The sequence below is a fragment of the Loxodonta africana genome, chromosome 1, assembly GCF_030014295.1.
Source record: "Loxodonta africana isolate mLoxAfr1 chromosome 1, mLoxAfr1.hap2, whole genome shotgun sequence".
In the NCBI taxonomy this organism is placed as follows: domain Eukaryota; kingdom Metazoa; phylum Chordata; class Mammalia; order Proboscidea; family Elephantidae; genus Loxodonta; species Loxodonta africana.
Window position 1 is genome coordinate 100,238,410 of NC_087342.1, and position 21,119 is coordinate 100,259,528.

Below are 21,119 nucleotides of genomic sequence, written 5' to 3' on the forward strand. Positions count from 1 at the left end.
AAAACAGCCTAGCATGATGTGAGCCTGCAGCCAGCCGCCTTCTTGCTGCACTGGGGTCAGAGGGCTTGCTCAGAGGACAGCTGACTGCACAATGGCCTTCTTGGTGTGGGCACCATTCCACCCTGCCCCCGCCAACACACATACAATTGCAAAAGTAGGTTTTTCTCAGGTGGAGGCAAGAATGAAGAGTGTGAAGGCTTGTTTTCTGAATGTCAGATGAAGTGAGGACTGCTTGAGTCGGGCGATAGAAGGAGACATTACTGGGACAGGGCAAATGTTCCCCATAGAGGAGAGGAAAGAGGTAATTAGAGTTTTTGCAAGAAATAGGGCTGTCTAGAGAGACAGTAATAAAGGATATCAACAGTGGTGAATTTTTAAACTTTTAAGATGACGTCTGTACAAACTGCTTCTGGAGCTTCATTAAGCTGAACTGTGACACGATTTTATTTCCCTTCACTGCTGACTGCCATCTTAAAATGGTATGACGGCCCAGACCAAGGGAATACTCTAGACCACAGCTGAATCTGCACAGCTGCCTTCTCCGTTCTTTACTCAAAGGCTCTTGTGTCTCAGACTTCTATCACATTGCTTTTTGTTCTGACATTTAGCTTATATCTGATATTTTAATTAATTTTAGGGAAAAATAGCTGATTTTGTTGTAGAATTGTCTTGTTATGATTTCATGGTTTTTATTAAAATGTTGAGGAGCAGACTAGGTTTTTCTAAATTGCGAATTCTCTTTCCCTTTGAAAAATAGGTGGACCGACAGAAGCCTAGCCTAGTCATTCACTGTGGTTTTGGTCCAGGTGCTGTGGGCATCTGACCTGGGCCCATCTACCAGTTCTCTCCCCAGCCCAGCAGAGCCCTGGGTCAGACAACTCAGTGAGCCGGGGATCCAGTTCTGTTTCTGGGAGCGTAATGATTTCCTCCCCCGCCTCCGCCCTGGAAAGCCAGGGCTGGAGGAGAATGTAAAGCAGACGCATTTCATTCCCGAAGCACCTGCAGCTGCTTTGCCTGTACCACGAGCCTGATGAAATAAAATGCATTAAGATCCTTTAATACATTTCCGTGCTACAAATTCTGCCTTGGGCATTGGGTCAGCAGATACGGTATAATCCAGGGATTGCTGCTGGTGGGAGTATAAATGGCTAATGCTTTCCAGCAAGCTTTCCTGTAACCACCTGCTGTTCCCAACATGCACTTAAAAATGAGCTGTGAGGTCAGTTAGCTGTCCTGAACTTTAAGAAAGCTTTACCTTGCTGGAAAAAAGCGATTCTTTTTTAAAATGAGCTTGCCTGGTTGTTTCAGACACGTGGGTGAGGCATATGTGTCATTTATTTTTTAAACAGACATTTTAGATATCAGGTGACACCCATTGATGAGTTGAGGTTGGAGGATTGGCTACCTAGGGTTTCTTAGTAAGCTTCTGGAGGTCTTGGATAGGTTCCATTTCCTGGAGCCCATATGTACCTGTAGGTACAGCCCCTGGTTTACCGCAGAACTGGATCATCCGCCTGGGCCTGTGAGCAGATGTGCAGAGACAGGCATGAGTGTGCCAGCCAGCACGCATATGCCGCCCCCCAGGCTGCACACCAGCAGATCCTTTTTACAGTACCTTAGTCCCCAAGGCTTGTCATTTCTGCTTGAACCTTTGACAACTTGAAATTCAGATGAACAGGAAAGTATAAAGCGTTTCTTGGAAGTGAGGTAAAAACAACCAAGGAGCTGGAGGTAAGGCCCAGCCTGGTACAAAAGGCCTGTGGCTTTAATAAAAGGGCTGCTTTTGAGGAGCCTCCAAGAGGGGGACCTGCAAGAAAACAAACGTTTAATTAAAGTCCAAAAGTGTTCAGAGCTGCCCGGTTTTGCCGATTTGCATGGAGGGTGCATTTTGCTTCCAGATAAAGCTGGTAAGCAACATTTCCGTCTTGTAGAGATTGAATAAAAATGTCAAGGGCTCAGACATTGCATGGGAATTTGGGTTATCACTTTATTTATCCCCCGCCCCAGGAAATTCCATGATAAAGGACAGTTCCAGCCCCCTGCTCAGCTCCCTTGGGCCCAGGGCCTCAGCCAAGGGTGGAGTGCCACCAAGTGTGGGACTGAAGGATGCCTCCTCCTTCTGCTCTTCAGCTCCCTGTTCCACCCATCTTCCCTGCCTCTGGTGCAGTGGCCACTCCCCATGGCCTATGGATGGAAAGGACTGGCAGACGGGTCACCTGCTAGCACTCCTAAGAGCACAGGGTAAGGAGGCCTCTGAGTGTTCCTCTTGGACAGCCATTGTCTTTTTTAAAAAATATTATTAAACAAGTTAGTGAAACAGAAAATATTGCTAAACTTTGATAGCACTTGCTTTAGAGCAAGGTATTGGGTGTTATGTCATCCGTGGCTAATGGCGTTTGTGCAAATTGCTCTGTCTTGTAGAGCCCATCTCAGAATACCTACATCCCTCCCTGTGTGAGCAGAGGTGAGGTTTAGTTATGGATGAGAGCATCTGAATGAATTGTGTGAGTTTCAGATGTTAGCTTTAAAACCTGTAAGGTCAGGTCAGAGTTCCGCTTTTTGCTGGGAACGTTGTTTTCAGGGCCCGGCAGGTGTTGAGCATCTTCAAGTCTGTGTGGTCCAGGGAGGCATACGGCTCTCTGCAGCCACAGGCCCCATTCCTGCATCAGGAGAGCAGGATTCATCGTGCTGGTTTGATGCCTGTGAGCGGCCTCCACTGAAGTACCTGTCTTCCCACCAGGAGCCCCGGCCTTTCTGTTCAGGGTGGGTGATTTGAATGTTCTGCATTACTCCTTCACAGGGGATTCTGTAGGACAGAGGTTTTAGTAGGCCTTGAATTGTCGTTTTTGCCTTATGCCACATCCTGTGTCTGGTATGACGGAGGCTAGGAGGCTACTGCTCCCCCTACTCTTTGCTGTCCACAGCCACGGGCCTGGGCAGGGCCCCAGGAAGGCAGTCTTAGGGTGCTTCAGCTGCTGTGGCCATCTGGGCAGGCGTACTCTTCCTCCCCTGCTGTTCCATGTGCCGCCTCCTGATGCTGCCTCCTGAGGTGAAGAAGGTCTTCTCACACTGAGGGGAGTCACTTCCGGAGACCCTCTGGAGACCTTCTAGCCCAGCTTGCATGGTGGTGGCAGGAGAGGCTCCGGTCCAGCAGGTGTGGAAAGGTGGGTCATGGAACAAAGTGCTTATAGAGCTGTCTCTTCACCCTCTCTTTTTAATCAAGGGCTTATCCTAAATTGCTCTTCAGAGCCAGCAAGCAGAGAAACACCCACACAAGTTCTTGAGCACATTTTGTGCAGATTTACTGAAAACAACTCAGGCAGCCTTAAAGGAACTCCTCAGCTTGCTCCTGGGCTGGTATTTCATGGAAACCCAGTAATCAAGGCTCCAAGGACTCCACGTGACTTTCAGGGGAAAGGGCAGGGGTTGAACCACATTTGACAGGGAGATCATAGTCTCAAAAGCTGTTGCCTTGGTCGGGTTCCTCTCTTTTGGAGGTCAGCATCCTTTTTAATCTTGTTCCCCTACCCCGTATCCCTCTGTGTCCCTCCAAAGTACTGTATGGTATATATTTATAGTAAGCAAAAGTATACTAAACTTGTTTTAAAAATTAAATGATGGCCAAACCTTGGGGGTCATAAGGAGAGTATAGGTATGGGATCGTGTGTATATGAATGAGTGAATTCCATTTTTATATGAAACTCTTTGAAATCAGTAGGGAAAAATAGGAGTACATAACAGCCTGAGTGATGAGTGCCAGAGTGGGTGTCAGGCTCAGTTCGTCAGGTCAGTGCCCTTTGATCTCTCATGCCATCTGGGCTCCTTGTCAGGCTCTGTGTGGAAAGTCCCCGAGTGTTGTCTGATGATGGGCATGGAGGAAGTATTGAGGCTGACCTAGCCAAGACGGAGGCTGTAAATTTAAAACAGTGTTCATCTTTAAGAACTGTCATCTTTCCAGCAGCCTGAACCCTCTCCATACCTAGCTTGGCCTCCAGAATTCAGAGAGTAGTTGAAAGTTCATGACACTTGCAGTGGTTTTGGGAAACAGATCTGTGGGTATCAAGAAAAGTTGGTAAAGATCTGTCCCACCCAGCAATCATTCCCACTGCCACCCCCCCCCCCCCATCTCCAGGACATGCCCACTCCTGACAGCTGACACTGAAATGCATTTAGCCATTGGCCGCTGTTAGTGTGTAATACCTACTCAGCATTTGGGACAAGATCCAGTGTGTAACTTCCTCTTGGTGAGTGACCCTGACAGGAGAGGGAGTTGAGCTTAATTTATGCCATCTTTTTTTTTTTTTTTAATAACTTTGGTGCAGCAACTTGGGAAGTTATTCGCCTTCCAGAATTCCTCCCCCTACCGACTTTTCCCCAGTGAACTAGAATGTCATGTATTCTAAGTGTTACCAGTTCTGCTCCTAAAATGCAGCTGTTGTTCAGTAGTTTTCATCTTTCAAAAATCAAAGCCAGGTGTCAAGGTGTGTTGGTAACAGAGGCTCACAGAACCTGGGTAGAGGTGTTTGGGGCTGGATCCTTGGGTGTGGGTGGAGAGAGAGTATCGGTGACTTGGCTGTGTTGGTTCCTCCCTGTTTCTTTTTCCGGACGGTGCTGGGGGCTGTCTAGCTAAGCAGAGTTGGAGGGGGGGAGGTGTATGGGACATGACTGGAGCCTCTCCCACCCCCCAGTCTGCCTTGGACTAATGAGGTGTTAAGCTGAGCCAGGAGCCGTGTTAATTCCAGTGGTAATCCATTTCCTGCTGCTTTTAGTCAACCAGCACTATTCATCAGAAGGAGAGAAGAGTCCCCGGGACCTTCTCTCCAGAATCAACTCAATATTTTAAAGGAAGGGAGGGGCAGCAGGGGTTCTCCCACCCCTTCTTATAGGCTCTGAAAGCACAGAGTGTGTCAGGAGTGGGTGACAAATGTCTGCAGAGATGTCATGATGCCAGGCCCCTTCCTGGCAGGCAGGCTGTCCCGCACCAGGTGGGCTTTGCACAGAAAGGATGATTTTGCTTGTTAGATGGAAGGTGTATATTGAGGCCATCCATGCTTCAGCTGTGGAATCCTTTAGGAGAAAGACAACTGGTATCCAATATCTTCGAGTAATGAACTTATCAGTAAATATAACACATGAGCTCATTAATCTTCACTTTGCTTTTGGACCAAGTGGGAGCTCCGCTTCTCGGGAGACAAAAATTTCATCTCTGTTCTTTTCCTTAAACCCAATCCCTATTTAGAGTCAAACATATTGCTCTGCTCTCCCTGGGAAGCAGTTAATAATGTGTTTTCTTGCAAAAATGGATGGTCCAGGCTCCACCTGGTGACTTGGGACCCCCAGCGTGTGTGCACGTGCCCTTGCACACAGCTTGAGCTCAGGGCGTAGGGCCCAGGAGTTTGACTGTCGGGCCATTTACATGCAAGCTCACACACACATACTTACCCTCCTTAGGCTGTGGAATATTCCTTGAGTGAAGTTAAACTTAAAAGTAAAGGCTATTGAAACTGTTGGCCATCCTAGCCACTCAGTCCTTGCCTCAACTTCTACTTTTCTTCTAAAATCCCAACCCTCACTCCTGGCTTCCAAAAGGAAGTTGAGGATGTGGGGGATAGGCAAGCCATAGCTTGCAAGGGGTGGCTGCCCATTCACCATGGCTTCCTGGATCTGGACTAGAAAATGAATGGATGAATGGATGAGGAGAACATCACCCTGGCAGGGCTGCTGTGGGGACCCCTGCTTGGAGTTTTCCAGGTGCACAAAGAGAGGTTTAGGAATGGATTAGGACCAGCCTAGCAGCTAGGACCTGGGGCCGGGAGGTGTGGCCAGATGCGACTGATGGGATGAGAAGGTGGTGAGGAGCCAGCCTGCCCTGCCAGTGTCTCCCAGCACAGTTCTCCTCCTCCTCACCCTCTCTAAAAGGGAGGGCTAGACAGAAGAGGGGACTTCAGGTGTGTACCCCCCACACACCTGACCATAGGTGGGGCAGGGAATGAGCTGCATCCGAATGCAGGTGTGTTTTCTGATCCTCTGAGCGCCTCTCTCATTTTCTACTGAGAAGGACGTCATCTGTACCATCGCCCTGCTCTGTAGGCCTCTCAACCCCTCCTTTACCAGCCTCTCTGGTCTCCTTTTTGTCTTCTTTGCCACCGTCTCCCTGGAACTTCTTGGCTCCAAGAGGAGAGAACCTGTCTCTCTCCTTGGCAGCCCCCTCCTCTTCTGGGGGTCAGGGCACGTGGGAGGTCCTGAGTACAGGGACTTGGCCTCCCACCAACTAGTGGACTCAGGCATTGGGCTCCTTTGAAGTGGAGACCAGAGCTCAACATTTCTGTTCTTTCCCCTATTTATATGCAGTGCCTTTTCTAGCACTTGAAATAATCCATTCTCCTTCGAGAGCCCCTCACTCACTGTGGGTTGTCGTTGGATCACTCCTACCATCCCCCCCAAGCCCTGGTAGCCAGGAGGTGGAATGTAATATCAGTCATAATCATTTCTCCTCCCTTCCCTGCCTCCTAGAAGTGGGGTGTCCTATCATGGAAATTATGCTGTTGGCCTGAGCAGGGAAAGTGCTGAGCTGGTGGCTCTTTGCTCCCCACCTGCATGGCGGCTGGAGGAGGGGAGGGAGCGTGTCTCCATGTCACAGTCAGCTAGGAGCCCCAGGCCTCAGGAGTCCAGGGACGAGCAGCACCGAGTACAGAGGGAGAAGTCTCTTGGGGCTCTGAGGGTGTCAGACTGCCTTCCCGGGTGGAGAGGAGCTGTGGCAGGTGGGGCGATGGCCCCTCATGTAAAGGGTGGGCTGTCACAACAAACTCTGCAGCAGCAGGAGCTGGTGCTGTGACCATTGCCCACCCCTGAGATGCCCCCCTCCAGTCTGTGGGCCGGCATGAAGGCAAGGCCTCCCTAACAGTCTGTCTCCTCTGCTTCTCTGCTGCTGCAGGTTACGTGTTCTGTATGTTACATCGCCTCCCCGAGCAGCATGACTGTACGTTTGACCACATGGGCCGCGGCCGAGAGGAAGCCATCATGAAAATGGTGAAACTGGACCGGAAAGTGGGGCGCTCCTGCCAGCGCATCGGGGAGGGGTGCTCCTGAAGGCCAGGCGCGGCCGCCACGTGACGCTGTTCTTAGTTCACTAATGTTAGCCTTATTTAGGACAAAGTCAGCCAGACACCTTGTACTGGGCACGTGTCAGACTACAGCGAGTCTGTTTCCTTTCTTTAGCCAGCCATCCTGGTACTGTAGTTTAGGGGTTGATGGTGGTTGAAATTGATTTCTGGCTGGTTACTAAGGTGCCTGCTAGCCATTGTATAAAATTAAAACATGAAGAATATTTTTTTTTGAGCATGGCTAGTGGATTTAAAACAACACATACCTGTCACTGCTGGAGTCAAACTTATAAAAAGCCTTAAGCGGAAAGTGTTCCAGATGGAGACTCTGAGTTAATAGAGGAGTAGAAGCTGGTGTTCAAGTTCCCAGGAAGCACGTGGCTTTGCCAGAAACTGTTTAATGTTCAGCCTTTCACCTCTTCACTTATTCTTAGTCCCGGTAGCTGGGAGACCTGATGGCCACGTGTGCCTTGGCCACAGGCGGCTGCTGAGATCGGCCTCAGGGCTGGGCTGGGGGCGGCCTTGCTCTTCCACAGAGCTGGGATGGGGGTGGGGCGGCAGATTATTACGAGGATTTTTTACCTGACTTACTATGAAAAAGCTCTCTCATCACATGAGAGGAGAAACAATAACCTCACTTTGGAAATTAGCTCCACTCGAGTAGCCCACAAACGAGACCACCTTTTCTATACAGGATCCGTGGTCCCAAGAGGCAACCAGAGCACCTGGCCCCCCTGGCTCTGGTTTGCCAGGTGCAGGGATCTGGCAGTTGATCAAATAAGGCTAATCGCAGCACAGCCGCCACGGCCAGGGTCTACACACTGGCCTCTGCAGCTAGATTTCTATATTGGAGTTTTTAACAAGATGTTTGTTTCATAGCCAGTAGGAGTCAGTAGATGTGCTGGGGAGCAGCTGGGGTCGCTGCTGCTCTCGGCTTCTGCCCTTTCCCGCGGGCCGCGGGGCTTGCTCGGCCTCCAGGGGCCGGGAGGATGAAGCAGGGGCCTCCGCCCTCCTTTCTATGCAGCCCCATAGTCCAAGGACGACCAGCGCCCATCTGTCACAAAGCAAGTGTAGGAAGGAAGGTGACGTAGCTCACAAGGACAGCGGCTGTATTTGTTGAGAGCAGGGGTTCATGCTGTGGCCCAGCTCCGAGAGTGACATTTGCTTGGGGGTGGAGTTGGTGGGGTGGGGGGCGTATTTCTCAGCCTATGCCCCTCCATGTGGGTAGACAGACGGGAGTTCAGTAGCTGCAGTATCAAAGGCCAGGTGGGAAGGGCGGAGATGGGCCTGCTTCTTCCTTTGTGTGAGGTGGGTAGGCAGGCAAATCAGGGGTCCCACAGCCCGAGCCCCATCTCATCCAGAAGGTAAGAGTAGGAGGTTCCTGAAAGGCAGCTTGGATCTGCCCACATGCTGTAGGCCGCTGGAATAGTTTAACCCAGCAACTTTCCTTTTTCTAAAACAACAAACAGTTCGACTCTGTCTGCAAATTAACAGCTGAACACCTGCAACTACGAATGTTTTTTGATCTGAAATATTGAAATAGGAAGTCATGCTCCACCCAACTCCCTCCTCCCACCCCCACCAGAGTGGAATCCGCTGCAAAATCTCCAGCCTTAATTCTTGCTTCAGGACCCAGACCTAGCAGAGGGGCTGGTCTGCCCCGTGTTTACCACTGTTGTCAAGCCACGGCCCTCTGGCCAGTAAGTGGCCATCCTCAGTGAGGTGGGCCCTGCCTAGGCCCCCACCAAGCTCTGCCCCTGGAGAGGCCACCCGGCACCCTTCCTGGCCCTTCTCAGGCTCCACCGGCTTCCTTTGAGGCCTCGACGGGAAGAAGGCTCTCTGGGGCCCGGCGGCGGTGCACACAGGATCGCAGCCCGCCTTCACGTCATGACGGTAGAGCTGGGGGGTGGGGGGAGGAAGGGCTTGTTCCCCTGCAGTATCTGTTCTGTGAAGTTTGTTAAACGTAAGGAAAGCTTAAATTCTTGTATCTTTAAAAGAGAAAATCTTATTTAACCCTTTTGTGTTCTAGATTTACTTACACACGTAGCCTAGAGCTCAGTTTTAGTTTTAACATTGTGAAAATATTAAAAGAATCTTGTAACTTTATTCTTTTTTCTCCTGCTGAAACAAAAAATTAAACCAATCATATGAATGCTTTGATTTCTGTTTCACCAGTTCTCCCAAGTGCCAGACCACCTGGGTAACTGGAAAAATAAAAAAATCTTTCCTTGGCTAGGGCTCAAAAAGATGGGTGCTTTGTGCAGAGAGCCCTCTGCGTTGCTGAGATGACTCGCCCCGTCCATGTCCAGGGCACGCAACTGCCTCCTTGGTTTTTATCCGGTGGTTCTTCCCTAGTGGGCATGGGGCTTGGGGTTTGCATCACCGCATGGGTTCTGGGAAGACCTGCTGCTTGGTCTGCTGTGACTTAGGTGACACGTGCTCCTGGCCCTGGTAGGATTGTGTGGCCAATGGCAGCGCTTCTTCACTAAGTTTGGCAACAGAAAGCCCAGGAACCCAGCACCCTGGCTGATGTCAAGATGGGGTGGTTTTCACTGGATTAAAGAAGCATCAGCTACACTACCAGGGGTGCAGGGTCCTCTGGCCCTTTTGGCTGCAGTCAGACCCCCACCCCCGCAGTGCCAGCCAGAACCTTAGCTGCAGCTTGGCCTCTGCCTGCTGCAGTAGCTCTGGGACCCAGCACAGAATGAGGGGAGTTGGGGTCCAGAACCTCCCCTTGAGCAGCTGTTGTGCCACCAGGTCCCTGGCTCGGGGGTTGGGTATTCTAACTCAGGCACTGGTGCCTGAGCACTGAGGGGCACAATTCAGGGGGGGCTTGGTCCTGGTGCATGGCTGCTCCTGTTGCTTCTTGGTGTATGGATGGAAGAACAGACCTGGGACAGCCTCCACCATCAGCCCTTTGCTCATCCCATGTCTCTGAGCTTTTCAGTGGGTCTTCCTGTCATAAGCCACCACCTTCCCTGGGCCTTGTAATGACGTGAAACTACTGCAGAAGCCCATTGGCAGCACACCTGTGTGTGTGAGACAGTTGGGGGTTGGTTGCAGGTTGCTGCCTTCCTCCTGCCTCTCCCCCAGCTTAGAGGAGTACCCACAGCCTCCCAGAGCTGTGCCGTCTCTGAGATCGACTTGCAGAGTGGTTGGGAAGGGGAGAAATGGAACCAGCATGTGCGGGAAGGTGTGGGTATGCCCAGATTCCCGGGGTGGTGGGAGGGGAGCATCTTTCAGACCCAAATCCCACCCAAGGGAGGGCCATGGGATGCGGAAGGGGTGTGCGTGACTGAAGGAGTGGCGAAGATGAGGACCACACCGTTGTCATAAGGATGAGGAAAAGTCTTCAGAGGAATCAAAGTGTAAGGTGAAGGCAGAACTGGCCAAGGGCCCCATGACCTTAGAACGGGTGGTGCCCAGTCAGGAGCAGTGGGACTACCTGTGCATACAGCCCACCTGCCCACAGGAGCTGGCCTGTCATCTGTCAGCAATCAGGTGCAAACCTTCAGCACCCTGACTTTTCCTGATGCTAACAAAGGACCAGTGTAGGAAGAGGGGATGGTGGGGCACAGCATCCAGCAACACAGCCCCAGCCAGAGATTCAGGGATTGTGAGCAGCCCCACTTGCCCTGGAAGAGGGGGGTCACTGCAAGGACACGATAGCAGTGTTGTTGTTAGGTGCCGTCAAGTCAGTTCTGACTCAGTGACCCTGGGTACAGCAGAACAAAACACTGCCTGGTCTTGTGCCAACCTCACAATCGTCGCTGTGTTTGAGCCCACTGCTGCAGCCACTCAGTCAGTCCAGCTTGTCAGGGCTCTTCCTCTTTTTCTCTGATCAAACCAAAACAAAATCCCTTGCCGTCCAGTTGATTCTGATTCATAGCAACCCTGTAGGACAGAGTAGAACTGCCCCTTCTCCCACAGAGCGGCTGGTGGGTTCAAACTGCCAACCTTTGATTTAACAGCAGAATGCTTAACTGCAGCTCGACCAGGGCTCCACAATAGGGGCTTCAAAAAATGTACCTCTTTTGCAGCCATTTTCAGATAGCTGCCTGAGGAAGAGGAGTGAAGAGATGTGCAGTCCTGAAAATAGGGGAGTGCTGGGAAGGGACCCGCGGTGGAAATTGGCCCAGGCCACAGCGTCCGTCCATAGCGGGCCAGGCTCCAGGCTGGCGAGAGGACCTGACGGGTCAGAAAGTGTCAACACTCTATTTACACCGGGAGGGTTTCAGATGAATGTGAAATAGACACAGAAAATGAAGAAAATAATTTATTGCCAAATAAAAAATACAACCATACTACCCCACATGACTTAGTTGTGAGTAAAATTTACTTACAAATAATACTATTGCCTTAGTAATACAAAAATGTATGATGGAACTGGGAGGGAGAAAGTGTGGGCATGTGTGTGTGGAGAGTGTGTGAGAACTGAGCTCTCATCATCCGTAGTGGGAAGTCAGCAGTGTCCAAAATGGAAAATTCAAGAGAGAAACTAAGCATGTTATTTAGAAATACAAAGGTAAGTGCAGAAGAAAAGCTAAAAGTTCAAAGAGGATTTCTGTGGAAGTGGGAACACAGTAAGCCTTTTGTTCACTACTACAGCTACACGGGAAACCCTGGTGGCATAGTGGTTAAGAGCTATGGCTGTTAACTAAAAGGTCGGCAGTTCAGATCCACTGGGCGCTCCTTGGAAACTCTACGGGGCGGTTATACCCTGTCCCACAGGGTCGGTATGAATCAGAATTGACTCCACGGCCAACAGGTACACATGTGTAACATCGGTAACAATTCAAATTTTTTTTTTTAATGAATGATGGTAAGGGACCATCCCTTCCTGGGAGTTGAGAGGGATGCCAAGTCTGTCACAGCATTTCCCAAAAATGAGTTTCAGGGAGCTCAAGTCCTCTGAGATGCACATCCTAGGATACTGGCTTTGTTGTCGGAGAAGTTTGGGAAGGTGCAGGCAGCTAGTGCCACGCAATGCACAGCACATGTTAAAAAGCTCTGGGAAAGTGGCCACAGAGAAGCCAAATATTTTACCACAGTTTCTTCATCACACTTTCAAAAAGGTTGCTCTAGCTTACTGAGTTACTTCTGTGCACAAAGCACTTGATGAAAAAGAGTCTCTCCCTTAATAGTAGTTCATTCAAATCAGGCCAGCCTGGAAGTTGGTGCTTACATGGGCTTCTATGGCGTGATGTCCTGGCAACTCAAAACATCTCTCTGGGCTTGTAGACAAATACCTGACATTTCACCATTAGAGTGTCTTTCCTTTGGCTTAAATCCTGTTCCCAAAGTTTACATTTTAAGGCAGTTTCCTATTAATTACAGGAGGGAGTTTGAGATGGAAAAGGTGCCTGGGCAAGAGGCCAGGGCACCTTCTAGAGTGTGTGTGTGGGGGGGGGTGGGGAGTTGGTGAGAGGACCAGTCTGCTCCACACCTGGCTCCTCATAAAGACCTGTGGCAAGGGTGCCTGCTGGCCTCAGCAAATATCCCATGAAGAAAACCTGAGTTGTTAAACTCTAACAAATTTGAAAACCTAGAGGAAATGGACAAATTTCCAGAAACACACTACCTACCAAAACTAAAACAGAGGTAGAACAACTAAATCATTAACAAAAAAAGAGATTGAACCAGGTAATTTTAAAAGTCCCAAGGAAAAAAAACCCTGGCCCTGATAGCTTCACTGGAGAATTCTACCAAACTTCCAGAGAAGAGTTAACAGCACTACTACTAAATGTATTTCAGAGGATAGAAAAGGATGGAGTATTTCCAAACTCATTTTATGAAGCCTGCATAACCTGATATCAAAACCAGGTGAAGACACCCCCCAAAAAGAAAATTATAGATCAGTATCCCTCATGAACTTAAAGGCAAAAATCCTCAACAAAATTCTAGCCAATCTCTGTTCAACAACATATAAAAAAAATAATTCACCATGACAAAGTGGGATTCATACCTGGTATGCAGGGATAGTTAAACATTAGAAAAACAATTTAACCCACCACATAAATAAAAGGTAACCACGATCCTATCAATTGATGCAGAAAAGGCATTTGACAAAGTCCAACACCTGTTCATGATAAAACTCAGCAAAATAGGAATAGAAGGGAAATTGCTCAACATAATAAAGGGCATTTACACAAAGTAAACAGCCAGCATCATCCTAAATGGAGAGCATCTGAAATCATTCCCCTTGCAAACGGGAACCAGACAGGATGCCCTTTATTACCACTCTTATTCAATACTGTGTTGGAAGTCCTAGCCAGAGCAATTAGGCTAGAAAAAGAAAGGGCATGCAAATTGGTAAGGAAGAAGTAAAAGTACCTCTCTTTGCAGATGACATGATCTTATACACAGAAAACCCTAAACAATCTATAAGAAAACTACTGGAACTAATTAGAAGAGTTCAGCAGAGTATCAGGATACAAGATAAACATAAAAAAGTCAGTTGGATTTCTCTACACCAACAAAGAGAATGTTGAAGGAGAAATTACCAAGTCAATACCATTTACAATAGCCCCCAAGAAGACAAAATACTTAGGAATAAATCTAACCAGAAACATAAAAAGAGCTATACAAAGAAAACTACAAGACACTACTGCAAGAAATAGGGACCTACATAAGTGGGAAAACATACCTTGCTCATGGATAGGAAGACTCAACATTGTGAAAATGTCTATTCTACTGAAAGTGATCTATAGATACGATACAATCCTGAACCAAATTCCAATGACATTTTTTAATGAGAAGGAAAAACAAATTCATATGGAAAGGGAAGAGGCCCTGGATAAGTAAAGCATCACTGAAAAAGAACAACATAGGAGGTCTTACTCTACCTGATTTTAGAACCTATTATACAGCCACAGTAGTCAAAACAGCCTGGTACTGGTACAGCAACAGATATATAGACCAATGGACAAAACTGAGAATCCAGACATAAATTCATCCACCTATGAGCAGCTGATACTTGACAAAGGCCCAAAGTCTGTTAAATGGGGAAAAGACAGTCTCTTTAACAAATGGTGCTGGCATAACTGGAATCCATCTGAAAAAAATGAAACAAGACCCATACCTCACATATTTGGATCAAAGATCTAAATATAAAATCTAAAACAATAAAAATCACGGAAGAAAAAATAGGGACAACACTGGGAGCCCTAATATATGGCATATAAAGTATACAAAACATTATGTACAAATACCAGAAGAGAAACTAGATAACTGGGAGCTCCTAAAAAATTAAACCCTTAAGCTCCTCCAAAGACTTCACCAGAAGAGTAAAAAGGCAACCTACAGACTGGGAAAAAAATCTTGGCTATGACAAATCTGATCAGCGCCTAATCTCTCAAATATACGAGATACTGCAAAACCTCAACAACAAAAAGACAATCCAATTAAAAAACAGGCAAAGGATATGAATAGGCACTTCATTAAAGAAGACATTAATGCTGCTAACAGATACATAAGAAAATGCTCACCATCATTAGCCATTACAGAAATGCAAATCAAAACTGCACTGAGATACCATCTCACCCCAGTAAGGCTGGCATTAATGCAAAAATCACAATAAGTTGGAGAGGTTGTGAAGAGACTGAACACTTATACACTGCTGGTGGGCATGTAAAATAGTACAACCACTTTGGAAATCAATTCGGCCCTTCCTTAAAAAGCTAAAAATAGAACTACCATACGATCCAGCAATCCCACTCCTTGGGATATATCCTAGAGAAATAAGAGCCTTCACACGAATAGATACATGCCCACCCATGTTCATTCCAGCACTGTTTACAATAGCAAAAAGATGGAAACAACCAAGGTGCTCATCAACAGATGAATGGATAAACAAATTATGGTATGTTCACACAATGGAATACTACTCAATGATACAGAACAACGATGAATCTGGAAGGCATTATGCTGAATGAAATTAGTCACAAAGGACAAGTATTGTATGAGACCACTGTTATAAGAACTCAAGAAAAGGTTCAAACACAGAAGAAAACATTCTTTGTTGGTTACAAGGGTGGGGAGGGAGGCAGGGAAAGGGGTATTCAATAATTAGATAGTAGACAAGAATTATTTTAGGTGAAGGGAAGGACAACGCACAATACAGGGCAAGTCAGCACAACTGGACTAATAATCCAAAAGCTAAGAAGTTTCCTGAATACAACCAAACACTTCAAGGAACAGAGTAGCAAGGGCGGGAGTCTGGGGACTATGGTTTTAGGGGACATCTAGGTCAATTGGCATAACAAAGTTTATTAAGAAAACGTTCTGCATCCCACTTTGGTGAGTGGTGTCTGGGTTCTTAAAAGCTAGGAAGCAGCCATCTAAGATGCAACAATTGGTCTCAACCCACCTGGAGCAAAGGAGAATAAAGAACACCAAAGACATAAGGAAATACGAGCCCAAGAGAAAGAAAGGGCCACATAAACCAGAGACTCCATCAGCCTGAGACCGGAAGAACTAGATGGCACCCGGCTACCGACCGCCCTGACAGGGAACACAACAGAGAATCCCTGATGGAGCAGAAAAACAGTGGGATGCAGACTTCAAACTCTAGTAAAAAGACCAGACTTAATGGTCTGACTGAGACTGGAGGGACCCCAAAGGTCATGGCCCCCAGACTCTGTTAGCCCAAAACTAAAACCATTCTCTTGAGGCAAAGATTAGACTGGACCGTGAGACATAAAATGATACTGGTGATGAGTATGTTCTTAGCTCAAGTAGACACAAGACTTATGTGGGCAGCTCCTGTCTGGAGGTGAGATGAGAAGGCAGAGGGGGACAGGAACTGGTTGAATGGCCATGGGAAATACATGGTAGAGAGAAGGAGTGTGCTGTCACATTGTAGGGACAGCAGTTAGGGTCACATAACAATGTGCATATAAGTTTTTGTATGAGAAACTGACTTGAATTGTAAACTTTCATTTAAAGCACAAAAAAAACCTTACTTGTTACCCTCGTGCTCTGACCTCGCCTCGGGTTAAAGAGGGGGCCAGGTCTGGAGTGGGGTGTGTCTAGCTCTTCTGGTGCCTCCAGGACACCCGTGACTCCTCTCACTGTGAGGCCCAAGCAGTGCCACCTACCCACCCACACAAACCTGCCTGGGCCCACCCAGGGCTCATTGCCCACCCCCCTCCCCAGCACCGCATCCCAGTCCCTGCCTGGCCTATCGGACATTAATTGGCTCCCCAGGGTTGCATCTCGTGTTTATTTGCAAGTGAGATAGTCCCAGACCTGGGAATAATGTTCACACATCACTGTGCTGATAAGATGCCTTGTCGGGCTGACGTGTGGCTTTTCCTGGGCGGCCACCTCCAGGCAGTCTTGTCCTACCCCCAGCCCCCATGGAGGGTGGGGCTCAGGTCCAAAGAAGTTGCAGGAATTCGTGGCCTAAGGAGGCTGTGGCCAGCTGTCACCATGAGGCAGCACACAAGGTCCCATGTTGGGGATCAGGGGGCTGTGTAGGCACAAATGGGGTGGTAAGGTCTGGAGGTTGTGGACTTTGTGGAGGTGGTAACACCCAAGCAGGCAAGGTAGGGAGGCCGAGCAAAAACCTTGGCGGGGGAGCAGGAAGGGCTTGAGGTGGAAGAGCCTGGGTTGTTGCACTGAGGATGGGGGGGGGGGGTGGGTGAAGGGTTTGGGAGTAGGAGGGTCACAGGGTCAGACAGAAAATCTGCTGATCCTCCCCTGAACGGGTAAGAGGGGAGCTGGGATGGTCTTTGGAGTCCACACACCCTACCCACCAGGCAGCAGGAGGAGCTGGGGGCTTGGAGGGAGGAAGACCCAGATGAGGAAGAGAAGGATATGCTGGAGATGTGGTGCCCAGGTTGGGCAGAAGCAGTGACAAGGACACAGGCTCCAGTGGTGGGAGCTCCAGGTCCACAACTGAGTCCCATCAGGGGCATCTTCATCCTAAAGCCCTGGCCAGGGTGGCCCTCATTCAACACCTGCTGTGAGCTGGGGATACAGTGGTGTCTGAAACTACTCCCTATATGGCCGGGGGGGGGGGGGGAGAACAAAAGGAAGTACAAACTACATTAACCTGAAAAAAACTGCCATCGAGTCGATTCCGACTCAGTGACCCTACAAAACAGAGTAGAGCTGCCCCATAGTGTTTCCAAGGAGCACTTGGTGGATTAGATCTGCAGACTTTTTGTTTAGAAGCCAAACTTTTTTTTTTATATATAATTTTTATTGTGCTTTAAGTGAAAGTTTACAAATCAAGACCATCTCTCACAGAAAAACTTATATACAGCTTGCTACATTCTCCCAGTTACGCTCCCCCTAATGAGACAGACCGCTCTCTCCCTCCATTCTCTCTTTTCGTGTCCATTTCGCCAGCTTCTAACCCCCTCTACCCTCTCATCTCCCTTCCAGGCAGGAGATGCCAACATAGTCTCAAGTGTCTACCAGATCCAAGAAGCTCACTCCTCACCAGCATCCCTCTCCAACCCATTGTCCAATCCAATCCATGTCTGAAGAGTTGGCTTCGGGAATGGTTCCTGTCCTGGGCCAACAGAAGGTCTGGGGGCCATGACCACTGGGGTCCCTCCAGTCTCAGACAATTAAGTCTGGTCTCTTTATGAGAATTTGGGTCGGTCTGCATCCCACTGCTCTCCTGCTCCCTCAGGGGTTCTCTGTTGTGTTCCCTGTCAGAGCAGTCATTGGTTGTAGTCGGCACCATCTAGTTCTTCTGGTCTCAGGATGATGCAGCCTCTGGTTCATGTGGCCCTTTCTGTCTCTTGGGCTTGTAATCACCTTGTGTCCTTGGTATTCTTCATTCTCCTTTGATCCAGGTGGGTTGAGACCAATTGATGCATCTTAGATGGCTGCTTGCTAGCGTTTTTTAAGACCCCAGATGCCACTCTTCAAAGTGGGATACTTAATAGATTTTATTATGCCAATTGACTTAGATGTCCCCTGAAATCATGGTCCCCCAACCCCTGCCCCTGCTACACTGGCCTTCAAAGCATTCAGTTTATTCAGAAAACTTTGCTTTTGGTTTAGTCCAGTTGTGCTGACCTCCCGTGTGTTGTGTGTTGTCTTTCCTTTCACCTAAAGTAGTTCTTATCTACCATCTAATTAGTGACTGTCCCTCTCCCACCCTTCCTCCCTCCCTCCCCTCATAACCACAAAAGAATGTTCTCTTCTCAGTTTAAAATATTTCTCAAGTTCTTATAATAGTGGTCTTATACAATATTTGTCCTTTTGCAACTAATTCCACTCAGCATAATGCCTTCCAGGTTCCTCCATGTTATGAAATGTTTCACAGATTCCTCACTGTTCTTTATCAATGTGTAGTATTCCATTGTGTGACTATACCATAATTTATTTACCCATTCATCCGTTGATGGGCATCTTGGTTGCCTCCATCTTTTTGCTATTGTAAACAGTGCTGCAGTAAACATGGGTGTGCATATATCTGTTTGTGTTAAAGGCTCTTATTTCTCTAGGATATATTCCGAGGAGTGGGATTGCTGGACCTTATGGTAGTTCTATCTCTAGCTTTTTAAGGGAGCACCAAATCGATTTCCAAAGTGGTTGTACCGTTTGACATTCCCACCAGCAATGTCTAAGTGTTCTAGTCTCTCCACAGCCTCTCCAACATTTATTATTTTGTGTTTTTTGGGTTAATGCCAGCCTTGTTGGAGTGAGATGAAATCTCATTGTAGTTTTGATCTGCATTTCTCTAATGTAGAAGCTGAGCTCTTAACCACTAAGGGGGTAAATATTATGCAATAACAAATTAAGCAGGGAGGGGTGATAAGAAGTACAGGACCCATGAGCTTCACTCTGAGATGGGGACAGTTGGAGGGTGTGAGCTGTGGAGGGATGATGCGGTGTGACCTGGGTGTTAAATGATCTGGCTGGTGCATGGAGAAGAGATGAAGGGGAACAAGAGACAAAGCAGGAGACCAGTGAGGAGGCTACTACAATAGTCCAGGTGAGATGATGGTGGCCCAGACACAGGCAGCAGGAGAGATGGTGAGTCGGATTATGGCCTTATTTTGAAGGGAGAGACAATGGAGTTGCTGACATATTGGATGTGGGCGAGATGGAAAGAGTAGTCATGAATGACTTCATGGGTTTGGCCTGAACACCTGAAAGGACGGAGATGCCATTAACTAGACAGGGAGGACTTGGGTGGGAGCAGGAGGAGGGGCAGGGGTATGATGGGGATGGGGTGTAGGATCAGAACAGACTGAGATGTAGATTAGATATCCAGGTGGAGATACAGGGGAGGCACCTGGATAAATAGCTCTGGAGTTCAAGGGAGAGGTCCAGGCTGGAAGTGTGTGTTTAAGTCATCAGCATATAGCTAGTATTTAGAGCCAGGCGCCTGGTTGAGATTTCAAGCAAGGGGGTATGCCGATCCCCCAATGTTGTAACTTGAAGGTGCAGAGCCAAGGTTGACGATATTATTATGTCTAACAGAACCTGCATAGTGAATACATGGGGCATGGAGGACAGACAAGGTTTTAAGTTATGGAGCCAGAAGCTAGTCTGGGAAATTCTTAGTCATCAGAAGTGTGAACTTGTAAGAGGAGGACTCACTTCTCATCAATGTTTGTTCAAAACTGAACACGTCTCGTCAGGAATATGCTCCCCAGTGCAGCAAGAACAATGATAAATGCACCGTTCTGTTTTCAGAGCAGAGAGGGTGATTTACGGCTGCTTGACATGTCCCAGAATCTCACCTCCATAGATGAAAGAACTTGGTATTGGCTTTTCCACATTTGACAACAGTTCTATAAATTTAGATGTCTATTTTTTATGCCAATAACAAGCTGTGATGATGAAGGAGATTTTCTAAAATATTAATATTTCAAAACAAATTTTGATCGACCATGCTAGAGGAAAGACTGGATTGAGTAAACTTCCTATTCTCACACAGTATTACAAAATCATTACCATGTGAAGGAGTGATCAAAGAGTACACAGGCAAAAAATGTAGGAACAAAGTATTACAGAAGTGTGAGATGGTTCAGCAGTAAAACTAGTACATTGGTTTTCTGGAGTTTTTGACATTTGAGTATGTCATCTTCTTAAAATGTGCAATTTGTTGTGCTTTTCTCATTTCTCAATCACTCCTGAAATTAACTTGTAGTCATAATTTTTATTCATTTTAAGAGGGGAGCCCAAATTGTATAAGCTTCAGATCCATAAAACCTGAGGGAGAGGTGGGGCCATGCAATGGTTATTTAGGTTCATGGTGTTAGTCAAAAGGGGCCACGGGTCCATGAACTGTGTTACTAGGCTGAGATGCAGAGCTTGAGTCTGAATGTAAATCAACTATATAGATACTGTTTAGATCAGCTGACAAGACTTTGCTGATGAAGGAAGCTATATGTTGATTTATATTCTGGTGCAGGATCCTTGTCACAAACTGGCATTTTGACTAGCACTGGTCTGAGAGGATAGATGAGAGATGGACTAGGGATACGTCAGGTCTTTAAAACATGTCCACAAATTCTCTGACATTCCTCCCATCGAAAGGTTGAGCCCCCTCTCCTTGAATATGGGCCAGCCTTGGTGACTTGATTCTAATGGATAGCATATGGCAGAAGTGATGCCGTGTGACTCCCAGGCTAGCTCTAAAAGGTGGTAAGACTTCTGCCTGGTTCTCTCGAGACATGTGCCTAGGAAGCCTAGAGCTGAAATGTAAAAAGTCTGGCTGTTCGCCCCCACTAAAACCAAAGCCAAACCCATTGCCACTGAGTCACTTTTGACTCATGGCAACCTCATGTGTTAGAGTAGAACTGCTCTGTAGGGTTTTCTTGTATGAAAACTTAACAGAAGCAGATCACCAGGCCTTTCTTCCATGGTACCACTGGGTGGGTTTAAACTGCCAACCTTTAGGTTAGTAGTTGAGAGCAAACTGTTTGCATCACCTAGGGACCTTTTTCACCCCCGCTAGGATGGATATTGATGGAATTGCCAGTTGATGGAATACCAGTTGAAATGTTTAAAAAAACAGATGCAACGCTGGAAGCACTCACT

General features: G+C 47.7%; 1 protein-coding gene across 3 annotated transcripts in view; it reads left to right on the forward strand.

The window, feature by feature from the left end:
- Positions 1 to 9,335, forward strand: part of ZFAND3 (zinc finger AN1-type containing 3) — a 391,346-nt gene extending 382,011 nt beyond the window's left edge. For all 3 annotated transcript variants that reach the window (XM_064285442.1, XM_064285438.1, XM_023546106.2), the window contains one exon: positions 6,935 to 9,335. In XM_064285442.1, the coding sequence (XP_064141512.1) occupies positions 6,935 to 7,089 (155 nt within the window). In that variant the 3' untranslated portion in view covers positions 7,090 to 9,335. The remainder of the gene's footprint in view (positions 1 to 6,934) is intronic.
- The last annotated feature ends 11,784 nt before the right edge of the window (positions 9,336 to 21,119 follow it).